The sequence below is a fragment of the Motacilla alba genome, chromosome 5 (assembly GCF_015832195.1).
Source record: "Motacilla alba alba isolate MOTALB_02 chromosome 5, Motacilla_alba_V1.0_pri, whole genome shotgun sequence".
Taxonomy (NCBI): Eukaryota; Metazoa; Chordata; class Aves; order Passeriformes; family Motacillidae; genus Motacilla; species Motacilla alba.
Window position 1 is genome coordinate 53797424 of NC_052020.1, and position 23645 is coordinate 53821068.

At 45.9% G+C, this 23645-nt stretch overlaps 1 protein-coding gene across 7 annotated transcripts in view; it reads left to right on the top strand.

Moving 5' to 3' along the window:
* The first annotated feature begins 2103 nt into the window (after window positions 1–2103).
* CEP170B (centrosomal protein 170B) overlaps window positions 2104–23645 on the top strand; it is a 58341-nt gene continuing 36799 nt past the window's right edge. For all 7 annotated transcript variants that reach the window (XM_038137784.1, XM_038137785.1, XM_038137787.1 and 4 more), the window contains exons 1-6: window positions 2104–2239; window positions 3474–3609; window positions 15523–15612; window positions 18620–18698; window positions 21322–21380; window positions 22649–22787. In XM_038137784.1, the coding sequence (XP_037993712.1) occupies window positions 3505–3609; window positions 15523–15612; window positions 18620–18698; window positions 21322–21380; window positions 22649–22787 (472 nt within the window). In that variant the 5' untranslated portion in view covers window positions 2104–2239; window positions 3474–3504. The remainder of the gene's footprint in view (window positions 2240–3473; window positions 3610–15522; window positions 15613–18619; window positions 18699–21321; window positions 21381–22648; window positions 22788–23645) is intronic.

The window sequence follows — 23645 nt, forward strand, 5'->3', positions numbered from 1 at the left end:
GCCAGGCCCAGGGTATTGGCCCAAACTTCATCTTCAGCCAGGTCAGAAGACACGTGGTGGGAACAGGGACTTTTTTATCTTCTCTACAAACACTGAAGTACTGACTGACTGCTCAAATAAATACACATGGAAAAATGCATGGTAAAACTGGGCTTAAAGAGAGACTAAAGCAAACACTAACCTTTTTATAGCAACTTATAACAAAGATTTGCCTAGATGGCAGGCTTGTATAAAGAAGTAAATTATCCTACTTCCTTCGAGGAGTTTAAAGATCTACAAATCAGTTCATAGAGCAGCCTCTCCAGTAAATAGACATAGTTCATAAAGAAGTGAATAATATATATAAAAACTTAAGCTATAGGTCTGCTAAATCAATAATAAAACATCATTCAATGACAGGATGAGCTGGCAAAATAGGGCAGAAATCCATTTCTATTTATAAATGATTTCTATTACTTCATGGCAGCACTCAGTATAAAAGCCTTCAAAGTGCTGTGAAGTGGCAGCTGCTCCCTCTGTCCTCCTGCCTGGTGTCTGAGGGACATGGCATGCTGCAAGGGTGTGGTGCTCTGCTCCAAGCAGAGACCAAGAGCACTTCAATAAAACACAGATGCTGCAGCTCAGCCAGCTTCGAAGACTTTGAAGATAATGATACCCTGAAATCACTCTGGGGCATGACGTACCTGCCAAGAAAGAAGTCAAATGTTGATTTAAAGAAGGCAATAATACTATTAATTAAATAATAACAAAGTCCTACTGCTCTTCACAAAGAGGAGGAAAAGGAAGAAATGCTGTTTTCCTTCCCTCCTTACAGTCCTGCTGCAGTTCACTTTGCCCTTCCTGGCTCCTCAGCCTTGCAGCAAAAGTATAAATCAGGAGTAAGCCCACAAAGTGATGTGGCTAAAGGCTACCCCCTGCAAGTGGTGTGCCAGACCTGTAGTTTCCATGCCATCAGACTTTATTAAGATTACATCCTGAGCCAAAATTCCAAAGCACACAACACTGAATAGACCAAGAAAAGTTCTTGGAGGTGACTGAGAAATGATACTCAAACCCATCTGTACAGTGTATAAAAGCAAAGCTGTATTTCCAGCTGGAATATGAGCCTGGGGAAACATCACTATGAACTTGGTGTCTTCCTATAGTCTCCCTTTAGCAGCCTGTGTCAGCTGGAGCCAGAGAGCCAGTGTTCAGCTGCTGTTCTTTGCAGCTCCACTGACATCTGCAGGAGCTGGGGCTCTCTTGAGAAAGCTTTGCCATGATATTCAGTGTTCCTCACAATGGGAGAAAAAGTTGTAATTGCTCACTGCACTTACTGTTCTTCAGAATTTTCTAGTTACCTACAACTGAAAAGAACTCATAAAATGGCATGTCCTTTCACAGCACCCATTTTGGGCTCTTATTCCATGATGCTCAAGATTAACTCAGGCCTGCCAACTGCACTTAGGTACTGCCCTGCAAGAGGACAAGGAGGGCATGTGGAGGTGGATGCCAACCTGCAGCCTGCTGGAGAGAGAGACTGGTGCCGAGGCTCACTTGGGTGGCTGGAGAGGCTGTGCTGGGACTCGGGCTGGAGAAGCAGCTGGTGCTGGGACTTGCATGGGAGAAGAGGCTGGTGTTGGGTCTGGTCCCGGTGTCTCGCAAAGGCAGCATCTCCAGCCCCACGGCATCGAGCTTGCATGTTGGACCTTCCCAGGTCAAGGATGGCTGCCCTGGTCAGAGAGGTGCCAGAGGCTCTGCTGGCATTCACTGAGCCCCTCTGAGAGCCTGAAGTGAGGGATGCTGAATCAGGGCACGGCACTGCCACAGGCTTCCTGGAGAAGCTGTGGATGCCCCATCCCTGGAGATGTTCAACGCCAGGCTGGATATGCCTTTGAGCAACCTGTTCTGGTGGTTGGCATCCCTGCCCACGGCGGCAGGGTAGATGACCTTTAAGGCAGATGACCTTTAAGGCCCCTTCCAACCCAAGCCGTGCCGTGGTCGTGTCCCTGCAGCGATGACACGACCCAAAGCCAGGCCAGCACCGTCCGCTCAGGTGCCCGGCGAGCCGGGTGCGGGACCCGCCGCGGCACCGCCGCCTCCCGCGGCCGGGCCCGGCAGGGCTGGAGCCGCCTCCTGACGTCGGGAACCTGCGGCGCGGGGGCGGAGCGGGGCGGGCGCCGGGAGCGGCCCGCGGGGCAGGCAGAGCCGGCTGGCGGGGCGCGGTGCCCGGCTGCCACCGCGCCGAGGGCCGCAGCAGGTAGGACGGGCGGGCGGGGGCCGGGGGGCTGCGGGGCCGGCACACAAAGGGCTGTGCCGGCGGCTCCCGGCTCCCCTTCCCGGGCGCTTTGTCGGGGCCGCGGTGTGTGGGGCCGCTCGCACGTCGTGCCACGGGCGCGGCAGCCCGGAGCGGCGGCTCCCGGAGCGGCAGGGGGGCGGCGGGGGCCGTGCGGGCTGTCCCCGTCCCCCGCGGAGGTCACGCATCCCCACCTGCGCGCCCCGGGGCCGCTGAGGCGGCGGTCGGGCCGGGGAGCGCCGCGCAGCCCGGGGAAAATGGAGATCTCCTTCCCCCGGTGCGCTTAGGAATGCAGCTGCGAGTTCGGGAGGTGGGTGAGGGGAAGGCGAGAGCCTGGCGTGTGCCGTGAATCCTCCTTCCTTCAGCCGGGGAGGGGAAAATGGGATGTTGTGGGGGAGGAAGGCGGGGAGGCCGCAGGAACAGGCTGCCCGCAGCCGGGCTGTAGCAGCGACAACAAACAGGTGTGGCCGGAGAGCGCCCGGTGAGTGCCGCACGCAGGTCACAGCTGCCGCCCCTCCGCCCGCTGGGCACCGCAGCCCCGCTGGGAATCGCGGCCTGTGCTTCTGCCCTGGGGTCGCAGAGCCGCTCGGTGATCGGACCCGCCGTGCAGCGGGGGAGGAAGGAAGGAAGGAAGGATTTGTGGGCTCCCAGTTTACATCAGTGTGGAAGTGGGATGAGCAATGGGGAGGTTGGTCTCCTCCCTCCTAGCAGTGGTGTAAGCGCTCCTGGGAATGCACTGTGAAAGGTGAGAGGAGCCTCGTTTATCACCTCACTGATGTGCTGGTCCACGTCTCTGATGATGGGGGAGGCTCAAGCTGTGTAGCACGGTGGTAGTGGTGAGGAAATGTTCTGGAAAGGAGATCTTTGTTGTTTTCTCTTTTTTCCCCTCCACCATATTTCATCATTTCATTCATTGGATTCAAATGTATGCTTCAGTTTTTTAAACAATCCTTTCTGCAGCTCCTTAGTCTTACTTTGCCATGGGAATATTTCCAGGGCTGCAGAGCTCCTACACATGGGCAGCAGGTCCTGGCAGGCGCTTCACAACTGCTTGTTGTCACCAGAGATTTAAGATTGGAACACAAGTGCATGAGGCAGTGTTGGGTCCCACGTTAGAGGGAAATTTGGGAACGGTGACTCTTGTACTTGCACACTTCATTAATAGCTAACTGTGTCTTGTGGGTGTTTTTGTGTTTAGGATGTACAAAGGTTAAGTGCCAAGCGCCAAAATGAGCGTGACTTCGTGGTTCTTGGTGAGCAGCACTGGCATTCGCCATCGGCTCCCTCGGGAGATGATATTTGTTGGAAGAGATGACTGTGAACTGATGCTCCAGGTAACAGGTCTTTTTTTTTTTTTTGTATTTATTTCTTCTGAAGATGCAGTAGATGTGTATGTAATGCTGGGGATCTGTAGAGATGTTTGATGCTTTCAGGTGACACCTTTTAAAAGGAACTTCCTCTTTTTATCCTGAGTCTGTGTTTCCCCTGAAGACTTCATGTTTGTGACAGCGCGAGTGAGGTTTTCAAATTGCCATGTCATCAGATGGATAGGATCTGGAGTGGTAGGAGATTAATCAAATAGATTAACTGTCTTGATGCTACTAGAAGCAGTAAACAAAGACATACCATTCTGTCCTGATCTGCGATTATGCTGCTGTTTTTTTTATCTTTTAACACATGTGCTGTTTACATGTGATTTGAATGCAGGCAGGGTTTTTTGTTTACCTGTTTTTCCCTTTAAGTTTGATTAAATTATTTATGCTGGTATTTCTCAGGTGTTTTTGTCATGGTAGAAAATGCTGATGTTCAGCTGAGGAAATCTGTTTTGGTAGGCTGAGTAGGCTGGTGACCTCTTCCCAAAGTAATTGTGTTACTTGGGCAAACTTTCAGCTTCTGTTAGTACTTTCCATACCAGCATGTGTCTCTGCTGGACCTAATCCAGCATGTCTGAAGTGTTGACTGCGGTCTGATGTTTGACAGCATAATGTAGTAGATGTCACTCCAGATGAATGGAGCTGGAATCTTGCAAAGAGCTTTTGACAGGAGCAGTTTAGCTCAGGAATTTGTAGAAGCTCAGAATTAAATTAGTGATTTTGCTAAACCCATGCCATGAGTACTTAAGTGTACAAAAAATGTTCTATTGCACCTGCCCATCCCCCTTTTGCCCCCTTGTGAAGGTGGCAAATGTTCCTTTGGGTGGCTAAATTAGGAAGCTGCCTGCACAATGGAGACTCTCTCCTCATAATTTCCACTGCTGACCTGATCACAGGTATGTCCTAAATGCTGTGCTGATGTAGGAGGCTGTGTTTGTAGTTGCTGCAGGGATTTGGTATGATTTGTTAGTAGGAGGTCTGTTTAGAGAGGTAGAAGTTCTTGTACAAGGTGTAGTTGAAGGGCAAGGTGCTGTCTAGCTGTAACAAAATGTCAGTGTCCACAAGAGGACAGCTTGCATTGTTTGTCCTGCTCTGCCTGCTGGCAGTGAGTGGCACGGCTCTCTGTGCTGCAGTGGTAGAGTTGGGAGCTACTGTTCCACAGCAGATTTGTTGTTTGGGTTCTCCCATGAATCACACTATCTCTTATTTCATGTTTCTACATGTCTGGCTGCTGAGGCATGTAAAGGTGAGACATTAAAAATGTCCTGATATTTGCTGTACGTCTGCATTTCTGCATTTGGCTGCTCAGGAACCTGATTGGCATCTTCTCTCATGACTTGGAGGGAGAAAACACACAGTGGCCCTGGTTTCCAGAAATGGTCTGAATTTGGCTGCCCATCTTAGTATCTTATGAAGAAACTTGAGGGTTGTTGTGCATTTTTCTTACTGTCAGCTTTCAGTACTCTGACAGCCATGTCTCAAGCTGTGCACTCTGAAATATAAGCAACCAAATACCTGTTGGGCTTAAAATGCACAACTTGTTTGTCTGGTTGCTTGTGGGGTTAACTGGATGTCATGGATTGTGAGCCACTCCATCCCAACCGGAGTATTTCATGCTTCTTTGTAAGTCTGAGCTGGCTTGTCACTGTTGCTTGTGGAATACCCAACCTTGTGAGGCTCTTCATTTGCCATGCACTTTTCTACCTCGGTAAATGAATTGAGATTCCTGGAGGAGCCAGGAATATCTGTGAAATGGTTGTATCTGGGGTCTCGTAGGTGGTGGGTGGTATTAAAAGAGGTTTCCATTATTTCACCAGAGTGAAGGCTCTCGATTGTCTATGAAAGCCAGCAGCTTGTGTTCATGGGGTGAGCTACATGTGACCCTTTATAAACATACTGGTCTGCTATCTCCAGTAATAAAGCTTTTTCTAGGCTCACGTGTAAGGTCTTGTTTTGAACAGCACAGCACATTCTTTTCCTAGCCATTTGCTTATGAAGATGTTTTCCAGAGCTACCTGAGGCTCCAAATGAGATGTTTGTAGTAAGAGTGAGTGCAGAAGAGAAACTGTGAGCAGAGAGACTTCATATCCAAGCAGAATTGTATGTGAGCAGATGGACGATGAGATCTAAAAATAGACTTTTTCCCTACTGTGACTGTCCATGTCACAAAATCGTTGTGCAGACTGGCACAATCATTTGTCTTGGGGGACGCTTGAGAAGCAGGGCAGTTATCAGAGCAGATGGACAGAGCTCTTGTGGCAGTTGTTTGCACCTTGTGGTATTTCTGTGGTGCTGACCCTGAAACTGTATATTCACTGCATGGTTATTTTCCATATATATTTCAAGATACTGGCATTTAATCCTTTAAAGTGCACAGCTGGGAACAGACTGGCAGTGACTGGGTGACCTGGTCAGTGTTTTTTCATCTCTAAGGCTGTTACTGTTATTGATTTCATCGTGATATGGTTTATGGTTCCCTGTTGAGACCACGTGTAACACAGTGCTCAAACGCACAGCACAGAGATAATCCTTGTCCTGGAGACCTGCAGTCTTTCCTTTCTCATTTTACTGTTTAAGGAGTGTCTTGCATATTGATATTTTCTTGGAATGTGCTGTCTCAAGGTATCAGATCTCTAAACAGCAAAAAAGGATGGATTTGTCACCAAACAATTAAGCTTTAGTTTTGTCTGGTTTTCTTATTTCATAATACCAGTAGTGGATTTGTTTTCTGATTAACAAAGAGGTGAAGAAACCCAAAGTCTTTAATCTTAAAGTAGGTCTGATAGTGGGGAAACATAATCTACCTTGATATCTTCTATACCTACTAAGAGGATTAGAAATATTTTAAATGTTTTTGCATCCCTCTAAAGCTTCTAGTACAAGTAAATGCGAGATTTACATTGGGTTTGAGTGTTAATGCATGGGTGAAAATGCCATGGAGTGTAGCTGTAGCTTGGCATGCAGTGTTGCTGCCAGAGCCAAGAGCTCAATTCTGCCTTTTTTCTAAGAAAAAATGCTTGATTTCTTCAACAGCCTTGCTGTTTCCTTCAGGTAACAGGCAGCAAACTGCAGGAGTGTGGAAATCTGGACCTTCAGTAACTTGCGCTGGTGTGGGGTTTTAATGTGAAACTTGGGGGTGGTAGGAAGTAATGCTCTGAAAAGATCTACTCTTTTTCTAAATCAAAAATAAAAGAATTTTGGGACCATCCTGAAGAAAATAATTTTTCCCTCCCCTCAACATCCTTCTTTTGGAAAACGAAGCTGCCATTTTTATCAGCTTCGATAACTTGCTTAATATGATGGGTAGTCAGGGGACAAACATTTTGCAAATTCAAAAATTTCACTTAACCATTAAAACATTCCCCGCTGCTCCTAAACAAAACTTTTTTTTGCATTTTTGCTAAATGTAAATATTTACAGAATGGAAAGCAGTGTCACGATTTCCCTGTTTTTGTTTGAGAGTGATGTTTACTGGAAAATTTGGGAAATAGAAATGTTTAACCAGTGCTCTCCTGATTATTTCCCTCCCTTTAGGGTGATGCTCTGGGCGTGTGAGTTTGTACATGAGTGTGAGTTACAGCAGGAGTAGGTGTAGGCAGCATGATTCTTTCTGTTTTATGCCTCTATCCTGTGTGACTTTTGAGACAGCCTGACATTTCCTATCAGGAGACACTGTCTGCAATTGCTTATAACTGTTAAACTTTGTAGCTGTTTGGGATGAGAGTTTATTTTCCAGGCATCTGTTTTATGCAGTGTGTTCTGGATGCAATAATTTATCTCCGTGCTTTGGTCTTTGCTGTGAGCAGTTCTAAGAAAAATGCTGTTTTCTTCAGGTCAATTATTTAAAAGTATATGTAGCCTGTTCTTTGAAGTTCTGGCATTGTAGCAGAGCTGGGTCAGTGAAGATTTTCAAGAGTGAATGACTAGGTTGGAGGTGGTGGTTTGTTTTTTTTTTTTTCCCCTTAATCAATAATCTAAATGTGTTTGACCAAGTTCCAAACCTTTGAGTAAAAGTTGGAGTTTGAATGTGGTCAGCAGGGACTTATTTGATCGTATTCCCTTAAGTAATGTCATCGAGGTGTGAGGTTGGCGAGAGGATGAAGTGGATAAGTGTCACAGGTTGGGCCAAATGGGTGCAGGTATTCACAAGGCTGGGGTGTAGATGTAGCAGCAGCTGGGCTAGATTAGATCAGGGTGCACCTAACCTGGCATCCTGACTCAGTGGTCAAAGCAGCTGTCGAGGAAAGGGCAAGGACAAGCCAAGAGTGCAATGATATGTCCAGAATGCTTGTTCAGCCTCCTCATCTGTGTTTCAGGAAGCCACAGGTCAGATCTTTGCATGTAGTGGCTGGATTTCTACTCTATAGAGCTTCACCAAGTGATGAAGATTTGGCCAAGTGAGGAAGTACAACCAGGATTCTGTTTGTGCAGAGTGAGAGGAGGAGCAGCAGGACCTGGAAAAGTGGAGAGGGTGGTGCACATGGGGCAGAAGCCGCTCAGTGTGGGCAAAACGGGCATTACAGGATGTGGCTGCTGAGCAGCATCACCCTTAGGCATGAGATGGGTCAAGACTTGCTATTTATTATTCTGGTGTCAGAAGAGAGCTGTGAAAGCTCCTGGCCAAGCATCTGTCACTGGTCCAGATGGGACTTCGCATGCTGCTTATGATACCAATTAATTCAAGTGGTAGGGCCTTGTGAGCTGGACGTACAAGTTCATTGTAGTGAATCACACAAAGGTAACAATACTGCGTGTCCATCTTTTTAGCTTGCTTTGTTAAAAAGACAGGGAATTACAAGCATTCTAAGCACTGAAGGAGTATTCTTATAGCTGCTAAGTCAAGTGTTTATAACTGCAGAGCAGTTACAACGCACTAGTGTGAAGGCTGCTGAAGGCTGCCTGTGTAGTCCTGCCTCTGCCCCTGTGTACATAGGCATGAACATGCAATCTGTTATTGTGTTGTTCCTGGGTATTTTTCCCCGCAGGATCTGTTCTGTGTCTGGTATGCAGGGTGCCCGGCGTGCTCCACAAATAACAGAGTGCAAAGATGAACCCTGCCTGTGTGTGACATCTGGTCAAATTAAGGTTTCATTGACCTGATGTATCCTGCCTTCCCTGGGCCATACTTGATAATACCATGTCTCTCCTATGTAGTTTAGTAAATGCATACATAAACAAGTGTGAATAGGTGTGGTTGTCTACAGCATTATGCTGGGAAGAAGCAGATGGTGAGAACTTGGTAGGTGATCTTTTTCTTGGTCCTTCTAGGTGGATTCACTACAATGCAGAAATTGTATCCCTCCACTGCTCACATATTTCCAGCACTGGGAGCTCCCAGAAGAAGCCATGAGGAGTCTCTGCTGGGGCTTTTGTGTCTGGACCTCCTTCTCCATGGCAGTGTAGTGTGGAAGTGGGAGGCTGTAGTCGGGACAGGGAGATGCCCCACCTGTGCTGTTTTGCTGCAGTTATCCAGAGGGTGTGAACAAGCACCTAAGTTAGTCCCTGGGTGTTGGGAATTGCCAAGAGTAATTCATTAGGTGTTACAAACGAAGTAAGTGTCTTACAGACGGGAATGGATCTAGCCTTGGGAAGATGCTGCTTTTTGACAGGTAGTGTTTCCGGGTGCTGGGACAGCAGCTGTGGGAGGAAGGATGCACATCCTGTATTTCCAGGCCTAGAGTTGTTTTTTTGGCTCTTCCTTGTCCCATTGTGTTCTGTTAGTGTGCAGTTGATGGGAGGAGGTTACGGTGCCTGATGGCACATGGTTGTAGGAGGCTGGAGGCATATCAAGACTGGCAGACAGGGGAGGGGAGTTCATTGCTGGAGGTAGGGGGAGAGGTGATGGTGGCACTAAAGGCAGGTGGTTATTAGGGTTGAGAGGGCTTTATGCAGCTGGAAAGGTGCTGGAAGCCTGGACTGCCGAGGGAGGGTTTGTCCCACTCTAGAGTGGGCAGAGAAAAAAGGGAGATGTATCTTCCTTGAATGAGATCCTGATCCGGGCAGTAGCAGCTCAGCTGCACTATAAAAATTCAGGCTTGTGTCCCATGTAAAATGATGCTTTTCCATTCCTCCTGGGTGGCCATGTAAAACAAAGGAAAAGCCAGTGCATATGTGGACAGCATGCTCCCTGCCTATGGTCAGGATCTGACCCTGGGTCACTTGAACCAGTTCACATTGGGAATGGGGAACCAGCGAGCAAAAACCCTTTTTACCCCAAAATAACGGGTTAAGTTTTTATGGGAACCGTGCCAGCTTCCAAATCCCTTTGCCAAGCTGTGGGGATTACAGTTTCATTTTCCTGGGGGATTTCTCTCTTTTGTTCAGTGCCTTATTTTTTGCTTGAATACTCAGGCCCTGGTTCAGCCACAGATCCACAAAGCCCATGATTTTGGCTGCAGCAGAGCTGAGGGCAGGAGCCTCTGCAGCCTGGGAGCTGTAAAGAGAGTCCAGCCCCAGGATGAGGTGGCTACACTTGCTGAAGAGATTTGTCTGCTTAGGCAGAGTCATTAGAAGCTGGCAGCACCTGCCCCTGGGAGCGATCAGGCTGCCACAGGGGTGACACTCTTGCAACCAGCCTGGGGCAGGATGGAGCATTCACTGATATTCTGGAAAAGTACTGGAGGGGCCAGTGTACACATCGCTGTGAAATGCTTTGTGGTGAAAGAGAAGGACCCAGTGTTCACATCTGTCATTAAATGTTATCCAGCATATGTTTACTTTTGAGGAGCAAAATTCACATTTCAGGCCAGAATGCCTGGAAACAGATTTTTGTTGTTGTTTTATTGGGTGGTTTGCTTTTGTTTTGGTTTGGTTTGGTTTTGTTTTTTAATTTGGTTTTGTCTGTCTCCATTCTAAAGTGGGACACCAGCAGAGGTTTGTATTTCCTTACTGGGACACTTGTGCAGAGCACAGTACTGGCAGAAATGTAACCTGTTCACTATGGAAAGTATTTGAGCAACTGTTTTATTGCATGCTGCCACCAGAACACTGCAGTTATTTTGTGCCAGAAGTGCACAGCAGCCTGCAGTGAGGAACAGGGAAACTGCTCATGTTTGTTTATTTTATTTCCAGTGCCACGATGCCTCGCGGCACTGGCAGGGCTGAGGTTCAAATCTCAACCCCAACTGGTAGGTTTTCACCCATGGTAATTCTCCTGAGAAAAAAGTAGCATCTGTATCTGCACAGACAGCTGAGCTGCGTCTGCTCCCTGGCCCTGTGGGGAAACCCAGGCTGTCTGGCTGTATTTTTCCTCCTGCCTTCCTAAGCAGGTCTTTTTGCCTTGTGGATTTTGCTTGGCATCTCTGCAGCTCATGCTTTTATCCCAAGATCCCTATTCTCTGGATCAGACCCTTCACCAAACACAAAGCTGCAGGGTGTGAGCAGCGCACGTAGCCACGGTGTGATTTGTGCCTCTGTGGAGATTCCTGCAAGCTTTTGAAGCTGATTTTGTTGATGTGTGCAGTTTTGAGACTCACAAGTGAGCTGCCTGGTTGCATGGCTGATTGGAATCTGGTGATCCAAGGTGTTGGTACCACTGTGGGACTGGCTGACCCCCAGGTACCGTTCCTGTGTTTTGTACTATCTGCTTAACATGGTCATGGAAGAAGGAAGAGCTATATATAAAGTAGCTCCATCCTCAGTTATATGCTGTGTGTTCATTTTGTCTACTCGGTATTTAAAACATGATGCATGGTAGATAGTATGACAGAAAAGCAACACAACCTTATATTAGGAAGTGATTTGAATGTCTGGAAATTCCAGCCCTGGATGAGGGCTGCGTGTAGTAACAATTCAGTGTCCATGTTTTCCCTGCAGAGAAGTGTAAATATTCTTAATCAGAAAGCACACGTGTTTTCCTGAGAGTTGTTTTCATTTGATAACAGGTCTGGTGTGAGGACACGGTGAGAATGCTATGTGCTTCCTTCGTTTCCACCCTCTTGGAGTGTAGCCTTGTTTCTTGCCTGAAGATCACCACTGCTTAAGAGGATACCCCCCTTCCTTCTTTTCCCCTTCTCAACCTCCCCTGAGGTGCTCCAGCTCTGGTTTGGTTGTTTGGGTCTCTTACACATAGCTCAGGACTGCTGCTCACCCCATCACAAGTGCTTTTCTGGTGAAACAGATTAACTGCAAGGATGTACTGGTTATTTTTTGCTTTTGACATCTGGATATAGGTAATTGAGGTTTCTTATTAACACTTCATTGGAAATTCTGGGGTTTTTTTGTTGTTTTGGGTTTTTTTATTATTTATTTTGGACCCCTGGGTCTGCTCGTGACAGATCCGTCTTGCCTTTGATAGTGGAGGTCATGGCTGATCATTAAGCAAGACTCAGTATTTGGTGCATGTGTGCATTTAGGCTAGAAGTCCTCTTATGTTAGTGATTCAGTCAACTTAATTGCAGTTTTTCAATTTATAGATGCCTAAAATCTTTCCAGTGAAGTTGCAGATGGCTGGGAGCTCTACACCCATGGGCACCTCTGTAATGTGTTGACTCAGGCTTCTTAAATCACTTTCTGTGATTCAGCAGGTCACTCCTTAGAAACCACTGGCCTGCTGGGCTGAAGTGACTGTCCCTGGGCTCTCAGCTGCTACTGAGAAAACTGGTTAGTCTCCTCATGAGAAGGAGGGATTGGGGGAGCCTGCTCCTCTCTGCAAGAGACAAAAGCACCATCAACTGCTGGGTTGCTGCTGGCACTGCACACAAGAGCAGTTTATGTTAAATGTGACTGATGTTGAAATAAACCACACCTCAGTTTTCAAGTAAGAGTGACCTTTGGCAAGTCTGCATCAAAATAAATAAGGTGTGATTTTAGTTACTTTGAGTTTCCTTGGAGACAGGCCCCTAGGAACTCCTGCTGCCAGTTCCTGTGATGTTTGCTGGCTTAATGTTAACAAAACTAAGAAAATTCCTCTCTTCTCCACAAAAGCATGAAATTTCACAGAAGTGCAATATGCATTACAGTTTGCCTTGTTCCTGATGTGCTCTTAAAGTGATGCTGAGAGGTTGGATGAAGACTGTGGGTCAGATTTTGCATATTTTGACTCTTTTTGCTGTAGGCTTTCTTGAACATGGCTGAAACTTCCTTGGAAAACAGGGTGGCAAAAATTGGTTCCTTTGGTGACCTCTTTCTTCATTTATGGAAGGGAATATCATGTTACTAGAATACATGTCTGCTCCCCTGAGATGACCTTCATCTGATTGGGGACCCCTGAGAGGCTGAAGTCAGCTGTTGTAGAACACAGCAGACCAGGGGCTCTGCTCAGTTACATCAGGGTCAGATGCAGGGCAAATTGAATTTTTCGGAGACAGCTGGTTCCCAGAAATAAACTTCTTTTTAAGTGACCTGCGATACATTTAAAGTCAGATACCAGATCTGCCCCGATTTTTTGTCTGTGTCAACTTTTTGGGCTGGAAACCTTTCTGCCCTTGGAAGGGAGCTAAATGGTTTGTTCTGCCTTTAGAATCTGTTAATCTTTAAATGAGCCTCCATGATGTGCTGTAAAAAGCTAAAGTAAACACTGCTGCACCAGTTTATCAGCCTTCCCTTGTATCTCATTGGGAGCAGTGGCATCCACAATTTTGAGTAGCAGAGGGATCACAGGGAAGACAGACCACATCTGTGCTGTGCAGGCACGGTCCCCTGTGCATGGTTGTCTTTCACGCCAGTGGCATGAAGCACAGCACATAAATGCCCATGGATAGGGAAAGGGGATGGTCATCCCCCTCTGCTTTGTAGATGAGGTGTAGTGAGCCCTCCAGGAGCCCTGTCCAGAGCAGTGCTCAAACAGCCAGACTGTTGTGGGGACGGACCCTGGGCTCACATCCCTCCAAAGGGTGTGAGGGACCATGTGACAGATCAGCAACAACCCCAGCTTATGGAGCATCAGCTTCTGTGGTACCTGAGGCTGTGCCTGGAGACACTCCTGTCGTCAGGGCCATATGCTGAGGTGCAGGGCCAGGGCAGTGTCCCTCAGCTGTGCTTACCTGGACCATCCTTACCTTGCACTGCACACACCTGCCGCAGCCACTTGGGTCACTGAAAAATGGACTGAGGAGCTGCATCTGATGTGGATAATAAGAGAGAGAAGCAGTAGCTTCACTGCAAATGCTTAAGACATGCCCTGCCTTGAGGTCAGGGGTCAGACACCAAGTGTGGGGATGGCATGGGGGCGAGGGGTTTGTGTGTGCCCCTCCTGGGAGGGCTTTGCTGTGTGTTGCTTCTCCTGTTTAGTGCTCAGCATAGCAGGAGGCACTGGTGGGCTGTCCCCAGTCACGGTTTCTCTGCCTGTCCCACCTCTGTTTGTGTCTTTGGGGGCAGCATCAGCATCAGTTGGGCAGCAAAGCAGGAAGTGCTTCCTTCGAAGTCAATGTGAGTAACTGTATTAGTGAGAGAGCTGGAGGCATGGGGTCGCTTGCCCTGTCCTTGCTGCCTTTGCTTGGGGTGACATGTCATGAATAGTGTGGGGGACGTGGCAAGGTGGAAGGGTTATCTTATGGCCAGGTATGTGCTTGCTTCATGTTGGTACTTCAGGGTTATTCTGGAGGATGTGTGTCCTGGGCTGATGGATGCTCTGCAGGGGAAGGAGATGCCATTTCTCAGGTGTTGTGGTACTTCCAATTGATACTGCTTGACATTGACGGGGCCAGAAGAAATTCCTTCAAATAGTAGCAGTTTGTGTGAAAAAAGCCTCTTTTGTTTTCACCAAGGAGTTTCCTGAAACAGTCTTTGCCTCTGCATGCTTGCAAGGGCCAGATAATGGCTTGCTGAGAGCGGTGCTGTGGAAACCAGTGCGTCTGTGTGTCTGTACTTGGCAAAGGGGAAGGACTTTCAGCAAGAACTTGTTGGTTGGTGCCCAGGAAGATGAGGATTAGCCGACTTGGAGCCTGGCTGGCCTCCCTGCTCTGCTAGCATGGCCTCCCCTCCCCTGGCCTGGGGTACCAGGGAGATCTCAGTGCTGTGTGTACGTGCTGATGGAGTGACTGCTTCCAGTGTGTGCCTGAGGTCAAATGCAGCAAGGATTCAAGTTACGAGAGGCAGCAGGTCTAAAAACAGACAGTCTGGTGTCTTTATAGCTGTAACACACCATATTTCAAAATTATTCATAGATTTTGTTCTAGCTTATTTCAGAAGTCTGACATGATGCCTGCTCAAGTGTCACACTCTGTTTTGAAGATAAGGTACATTACTTGTGCATTGTGACAAAGCCAGTGGCACCAGATCTCTGTCAAGTTCAGCATACTCAAACCCAGTTTACAATTTAAATTTTCCTAGAGTTCCTTTCTTTCTCATTCCAGGTTTACTAACTTCTCTCTAACTTGGAGCACGTTCTAAAATTTAAATCAATTTCAGGACATAATCCTGGGAACAGTATAAATTTTTGGGAACTAGTTAGGTTTGTAACTCAAGAGAATGATTTTTTTTTCTCTTTGAAAAATAGGAAGAAATGATCCCAAGTAGGAGCATCCCCAGTGTTGAGGCCATTGGCCTCAGCAGTTGAAAAATGGAGATCTTCTAGCTCATGCTGGCTCAGATCCTGGCTCTCAGGATTTCAGTTTGACTGATTTTGTTCAGGGTGTATTGATATAATTTATTGAAATTGTGGCATAGTCTTGACAGCCTTCAGTGATTTTTTTTAAAAACTGTTTCTTTTCCCTTCTCCATGTGAAAATAGCCTATTGTCTTCAAATTCTGCAAACAACCATGGAAGCATTTACTGCTTATCCTTCCATTATTTATAGTAGTAAATAGTATTTAATCCTTTCTGCTTTGCCCCTCTGTCCCCCTAGCCCACATGCAGCCAGTTTAATGTCTCAGTGTTGCTCTGATTACCAGTGTCTCTTGTGCCTCTCACGCTCACTGTTCTTCCATTGCCAGTCCCGCAGTGTGGATAAACAGCATGCTGTAATCAACTATGACAAGGAGAAGGATGAGCACTGGGTGAAGGATCTCGGCAGCTTAAACGGAGTAAGTACCAAACCTCCCAGCTGGCAGGGGTGGCCTGGTGCTGTGCTGAGTCTGCAAGCACTCACGTGCTCGCTGAATGCTGCTCTCAGACCCTTTTGGGTCACTGCAGCTGTTGGCATGAGTTAAGCCAAACATGCATCATTATTTGCAAGGCCTGAGGTGGAGGTCATGTAGCATCTCATCTTGGGAGGGGAAAGCTTTGGTGAATATTGTATTGCTTTTTCCCTCTCTGCTGGTGTCCTTGCAGAATGGTTCAGGCTCACAAAATTATGAAGCCTCTTGCAAAAGGGGAGGAAATAAATTCAGTTTCATGTTGGGGATGTTAACTTTAAACTGGTGTAGATTCTGGAGCAGCTGTTCAGCATGAGCAGGGTGACCTTTTGGTGGTTTCATTGTCAGTGCATGGAGTGATTTATGGGGTGATGAGACATTGAATTTCATTGGGGAGAAACTACTTAAAACCTTCTCTTTTTAATTTTTTTTTAAAAATTAAAAATTGCTCTTTTGCATGCCTTGAGCCTGGTTTGCATGAAGACCGAGGAATACTGTGAGCACAGAAGAAGAAACTGAGCCTGGCTGAACCTTAACCCTTGCTCTGGTTCAACTTACACAGTGGTGTTAGACACCTGAATTCTGTGATATTTAAATACACCATTGTAGTTAAAAATGTTCAAATGTCATAGCATGCCTCTGTTTTGGTAGTTTCTTCATGTAAGTGGAGCTGTTCCTCTGCTGGAGCAGGCGTGAGCTAGATTCACATAATTGTCTTCCCAGTGGGGGTTTTACTGCAGCCATTGTTTCATTGTTTTGGACTTAGAAGCCCTCCACCATCACAGCCACAAAACCACAAGATGAGCCCAGAAACTTGTACAAAAACAGTGGCTAAAGCAGCCCTCAACCATTCTGCCTCTTCTGGCATCTGAACACAGCAAGAATGAGTGCTAATCCTTCTCAGCCTAATAGCTGAAGGCACGGAGCCCTGCTGAAATGGGAATATTTCCAGTAACTGGTCTGGACTCTAGCTGGATCCCTGGTTCAGAAGCTATGGTATTTAACTCACGGTGGCAGAATAGCAGCTAAAGATTCTGCTAGCAAGGGAGGGAAGACTTGTACCACTAATTATTGTCTATCTTCACATGCTAAAGCATAAGAATTTACAACATTTTAATAGTAGATTTATGCTTAGAGAGGCAGTGGAGTAAAAGGGAGTTGCAGCAGTGCCTGTCTTCTGCAGCTGATCAAACACTTCTGTTGAAAAAGACTGTTGTGGCCAAACCAAATTTTGCATGCAAGAAACATATCTTTATTTGAAAATTGTCACAAAAGCTTGTTTTCCCCCCTGAAACAAAAGAAATCACTTTTGAGCACTTTGATTTTAAATCCATTTTCATAATTTCCTTTTATTTTGTATTTGAGTAGTCAGCAATGCATTATGTGGGTTTGCTGGATAATCTGGTTCATATTAATTATCAAAGTGTTTTATATTGTTTTTATTAGAATGTTCAGGTAATTCTGCTGTCTGTATTCAGAGGTTTTTGTTTTTAAGGGTAGCATTCCTATCCAGATCAGGAATTTTACTGAAGTTAATTTATCTCAAGTAAACATGGACAAATAGGCAACTCTCAAAATAGGTTCTTGCAGACTTTTTTTTGGAGAAAATTCAGCAAACAATTATTCCTGTTCCAGATGCGACTGTTGTAGGGTTTTTAAATATTAAAAACTTTAATGCAAATTGGAATTCTGTGCTTTTTAACTAGCTTCACTGTTTTTATTCTGAAATTACAGGCCTGTTTCCCAGCTCTTCTGTAAATTGCTAGGAAACTGGGGGCTGTTGTCTGCTGAGGTTCTAGTTTCCTGCTCTACCATTTATTTTTCCTCTGTGGTTAATACTAGGTCTTATCATGCATGTTTGGCTTGGCTGAGGTGAGAAGACAGAAGGAAAAGACTGTGCTGCAGTCATGAAAACATGTAAATTCATTTTCTAGGATAATTTTGTTTCCTCAGCTGCATTTGCATTAATGGCACAAAGCCCCAGCAGCAGGTTCCTTGTCTGAGAGGCTGGGTGAATCCCACCTTGCCAAGTAGGTTAACTCCTGATGTCTGACTGCCTCAAATCCAGCTGTGGGAGAGGCTAATCCCCATCAGCACTCTAGGGCTTCTTCAGCCCCTTCTTATTTTTGTTTGGCCCAGGTCATTGCAAAGACACGTGGGTTTATTTGTGAAAGATGTCCATGCATGCTTGATTTGATCCTGGGTTGGTCTGGGAGAATTGTTTCATAGTGGGTCCCCTCAGGAAGCACAAGACATCAAAGACATTTATTCACAGCTGTGAAAGACATGTCTTGCACCTTTAGAAGGCTGTTAGTTCCTTTCAGCCTCAGTTAACTGCCTGGAGCATGGGAAAAAGGGGTGGGTGAATTTTTAGCACGAGGGGTTTTTGGTTATCTCAGACAGTGTGGCCTCAGGTGTCATGGTGATGCTGTTTCAAATTTTTTTCCCGTTTCCCTGTGCATTTTCATTTCCCCTTCCTCTGTGATAGGCTTTGCTTATTAAATTATCAGGCCTTGGGGCTGACACCAGTCTTGTCTGCCATCCAACAGAAAGCTGATTCCTAGCTCAGTAATTAAGGGCATGAGTTGCAACCGTTTGCTGGTTGAGACGGGTGTAGGAGAACCAAGAGCATTTGAAGTTCCTAACTTCAGGCACCTCATTTACCTGCTCAAGTCAGGGACTAAAATTGCATTTGCAGTTGGTGCAAAGGAAATCTCCCTAAAGGTCCCTTCACAGCATCTTGCTTTGAAGCATAATTGGGGTGCTCTGGTTTGCCCATGGGAACTACTTGCTGGTGTTGGTTTTTCCAGGGAACTTAGCTCCTAGCTCCTGACCTGGTGCTGGCGCACTCTGAGTCCGTGCAGTGCCATCAGCAGATGGACATGGGTGCCCTCCAGGAGCACCATCCACCTGAGATCCATCAGTCCAAACCCATTCCTGTGCTTCTCTCCTGCAGACGTTTGTCAATGATGTGAGGATTCCTGACCAGAAGTACATCACCCTGAAACTGAACGATGTCATTCGCTTCGGCTATGATATCCTTTCTGGAGAGGACTGGGACTCAGGCTTTGATTTGTTTGGGTTTTGTGCTGCTGGCTGCATGGAGAGGTACCAGGCTAATTGTGTCTACTGAGTAAGGTGTTGGCTCTGCCTCTTGGAGCCTTTGGATGGCTCATGAGCTTGTGTTTCTCCACCATCAACCTGATTCAGAGCACATTAATGATGGTACCTGCTTTGTCACTGGACTTTGGATCAGGCCCTGCACTGGCAGTACTGACTGTGGAAGTGCCTCTTCAGTCTCCTCCTAAGGAAGGGTTGTGTTTTGTTCTTTTTATTTGGGTGGCAACTGTAGCTGGTACCAGCTTGGAGCAAACATAGTTAATATATTTTTGTATGCACTAATATCTTCCTATGTTTTTTTTCATTCAATTTGCCTTGTTTTATTAGTCATTTCACCCAGATGCTTTCTTTCAGACAATTTTCAGGCCTTCAGCCTTCAACATTCAGCTGTGGAGCTTGTGGCCAGACCTTGACCCTGTACTGATTGAAGTTTGCCCCTGCAAATTGGTTCTGCCACAAAATGCAAGAGTAAATCTCTCTTTAACAATAGCACATTTCACCTCTAACAAGGGAAGCTAGGTTGCAGTTACTGCTTTATTTACAGACCACAAATCCTGCCAGTGTCTGCTGAAACACCTTTGCTTTCATCCCTTTCCTTTTTTATCCTGATGTGACAGTATGGCTAGCTATAAGAATAGATGTTGACGTGCCTTTCTGAGCCTGAAGAGCAATAGTGATAAGTAGAGGCTCCTATTGCTGTCTTTTCATGTAATCTAATACTTTTTTCACTTTTTTTTTCAGTTGCTTCTATCTGCCAAACTTTGCCTACTCAAGCTGAATTTAGAAGTAGCAAGTGTCTTCTCCAGGGTTTTTTTTTTTTTTCTTTTCTGGGGAGATGTCAATTAAAACAGTCCAGACATTTCTGAGAATAGAGGCAGAGACTAAGTTTTACCATTTGGTGGGGGAAAATGTTTGGCTGGAAAACTCTTGTGCATCCTTGACCCCAAGGCCACATTCTTCCGCCTTTTGCTGTCCCCATGATAATCCATTTGGTGTGCTTTAGCCCTTGAAAGACTCCAAACCTTTAGCCTTGCTGGTCTTCCAGGGATCTGGTACTTCAGCTCTCAGCAGTGACAGTGCAGGAGCACTCACTGTTGCAGCCAGGATTGCTTAAACTTGTGTGTGCCATCCTGGATCTGCAGGAAAAGAGGATTTTCTGGGCCACGGATCATAATTTGGGTCTTGGTCACTGTCATCTGGGATCTTGTCATTAAAGGTGGTGTCTTCCTGCACATGTGATGAAATCTGTTACAGGCAACCTCAGTTGAAGCTTTTCTTGACTTTGCAATTTTTTATTCTTTTTTTTTTTTTTGATGTAGCTGCTTGTGTATGTTCTGGTCTCTTGGTGTGTGAGGAAATGCACAGAAGACTTGCGGTGAACTCCAGCCCTGAGAAGGCAAAAATCAGTGCCTGGAGCATGGGTGGGTTTTAATGGCTGCAATACCAGTTTAAAATTCTTACAGAAAACAATTCTCTGCAATGAGCAGCTGAGTTTTAAGTATTTATTCCTGCAGCTCTTTCATGGATATTCAAGTGAAATGAATGGTTATACTTATGAGTTGTAGAATTTATTGCCCTCAACAGGAAAATTTTAAAGAATGAAGGTTTTAGAGTAATCTTTGTAAGATATACTGTACCTATGGCAGCTATAAGGTCTTTCTCTGCTTTGCTGTTTTGGTGCCACTCTGTTTAGCAGAGCTTTCTGTGCACACTGCAGTCAGCTTGGTGTGGATGGCAGCATCTCCTGAGGTCTTGGAGTCACTGTGTCCTGTTGCATGAGAGCATTTCTCTTTTCCATTTACAGTTTCACTAACAGGCTGTGCAGAGTTTCCCTGCTAGGCCAGTATCACTGGGTTTATTTTTAGTCTAACATTTTCCATCTTTCCTTTTTCCTCCTCTTTGCTTTCTGCTGTGCTGATTGGGTTGTTCATGATGACATTCCAGATGCCAGCTTTTTTTTTTTTTTTTTTTTTAATACAGCATTGCTGAGGATTATTGCCTGGGCTCAACCATGTGAATGCCTCCCTTCCTAAGAGGTCACAGCAACTCATGACCTGATTTACTTTTCATCTAGAAAACTGCAGTGACTGAAAGGCCTTGACAGGCAAGAGAGCACCATAGGTCCAAGCATTTGAGCAAGGAGCTGAGCTCTGCTGCCCTTATCTGTGTGAGACTGGCCCATCTTGTCCAGGATGCTCAGTGGTCTGCCTGAAGCCACCAGCCAGGTGGAGAGGATCAGGGTGTGAGCTGATCTGGGGCTCTGGTTGCTCCCCCAGGTCCTGCACAGAGTTGCTGGTGCTCCTCCAGGCTTCTCCTGCTCAGGTCCCCATGTCTGCTGCCCCTCAGCTGTCCTGTTTCTGCCTAGCAAATGTGATTGTGCCCAGCAAAGACCATGCTGGGCTGCAGCACAGGCAGCTTTTACTACCCTGTGTATTTGAAGACTTTCTGGTTTTATGATCCTGTTTTCTTTCTGTGACTAAATGCTAAATTTTTTGTCCATTCAATTTCTTCGTATTTTCCTTAATGAATTTTCTGTACATTCGAATATGTATGTCCTGGAACAAATTCAACACAAAGTCCCAGAAGAAGCATTAAAGGTAAGAGTGGCTGGGTGCAGTGCACTTTAAAAAAAAAACAACTTTAAGTACTCTAGTGATGGTCAAGCAGAGTGAAATATTAAAATACTCTTCATGGCAGTGAAATGTTGCAAAATGTGGGGCTCTCCTTGGATTTGGACTTAATGAAACCCTTCTTTGAGGAGAGATATGTTTCCCAGTTATCTCAACTCTGATCTCCTATCCCTGTGCTAACATGTAGATCAAGTTCTGTGTTTCATGACTGCCAAGAAAAAAAAAGTTACTTAAAGCTGTAACATGTTAAAGAGTAACCAGCGCATGAACTTGTGGGTGAAGCACAGCAGAAGTTTTTTCTTCCCAGAAGTGGAGCACAGATGTCTTTTTCTGAGCATGGAGACTTATGCCAGCTCCACCACACCTCCTCAATCAGGCTGAAGTTTGCTTAATTTATTCATGTGTACCATCTCATTTTTTGCCTTCAAGCTCCCAATTTTTACTTACTGAGCAGTCAGTCCTCTTAGGAGTGAGGTGTTTTTTAAACATTGTTCAGTAGCAGGTAAGAAATATTCAAGCATCCCCTTACCTAAGGCAGAAAAGCAACCCCCTCTAGGCAAGAAAGCTGTAATGTTCAGCTGTGGGATTGAACTATTGATGCCATGCATGAGCTCTTGGCTAGCAGATATTGCCTTCCTAGCCCTGGTTCCATGTTTAGGACTTGGTGAGGATAGGAAATGTAACAGCTAGAATTTGGCACATGATTCATTGACTTACTCAGGGATAATCTGGATGGGTTCACCCTTTTATTAATTTACTTGTAATAAACCAGCTTCTAAATAGCTCATTTACTGTGTTAATATGGAACCTGTTTTAAGGTAGAATCACTTTCCTAGCTGGGGAGAGGGTTTGGAGAAAATAATTAAAATAGCTTTCAGTTGCCTTTGCTGAAAAACTGAGATAATGCAGATGAGCGCCCTGAAATAATTTATAATGTTACTTTAAGAACAAAGGGGATTTCAGGATTTGAATCCTGAGTGGAGAATGGCCTGAGCTCTGATTCTTCTCAGTCTATATTTTAAAGGATTTTCTAATCAGTTGTTTTGCAGAGCTAAGTCATAGTGACCTTCCTGTGTACTAGAATTGCCATTTAATGGCTTCCAAATGGGGTACTTCTCCTGTTCTGCAGCTTCTTCTCAGGTGTGCGTGCTTTTTGTTGGAGGACACAGCTGCAGTGGAGTTTTGGGTGATCTGTTGGTGGGGAAGAGGGTTTCACTGTTGTTTTGTCTCTGCAGCATGAGAAGTACACTAGCCAACTCCAGATGAACTACAAAGGCACGGCCATGAAGAGGGTGGAGCAGCCCATGGAGCACGGTGTCTACACAGAGTCCCCACAAGCAAAGCTGGAGAAAGGAGAGAGGAAAGCAATTACAGGTACCTGCTTGGGAACCAGTTCATCTGGATTCTGAACAAAGTGCAGCTTCAGCCCTGTGCTGGGTTATGATTCTGACAGTAGAGTCATGTGGGTTGCATTTGGGAGCAGTTCTGGAAGGATTATCTTTCTAAACTCCTGGAGTATTCCAGACTCTGGGTTTTTGGAGATTCAGTCTCAAAAAAAAAAATCAGCTGGTGTGATGGCTCCTACATGCCTTGTCGCTGTGTGTGTTCTGGAAAACCTGTGAGCAGAGCAGGTTTGGTAAGTTCTCTGGCACCTGTCTGGTCTATTTTTAATTTCCTAATCGTGAGCTGGTGTTTGAACAGAGAGGGTGACTCAGAGTAGAAAATGTATAGCTGCTGTGGCATGGTGCTGGCAGGCAAAGAAGCAGCAAGCCATTTCTTTCACAAGGCCCTGGATGGTTTTAAATGGCTGTGTTTCCTAATGTGCCAGTATGTGGGATTGAAGCTGACTGCCAAACTGGGAGATGTTTGCTTCAGGTTAGCTGTTCCCTGGCTTCAAACTTTTTCTATTTGAGAAATTCCTTCTCTTCTCCATTTTGTTAACAACTGCTGCCTGCCTTTAAAGATCCTTTATCAAACTTGGTTCCTCTGTGTTCCCCATTATGGTTTGTCAGCACCTCCCCAGCAGTCTTGTATCACCCATTTCACCCAAATTCCTGGCTCCTATGTGTGCTGTCCTGACAGGTCTCTCTGCCCAGTTCTGGGCAGGTATCAGTTCATGGCTTTCTGGAACTTGCTGGTGCATGGAGGAACAAATAAGCTTTTAAAGCATACTGGTGACATGACTGCCAGTGGTGGTCTTGTGGCATCAGGATGGCAGAGCAATTGGAAAGC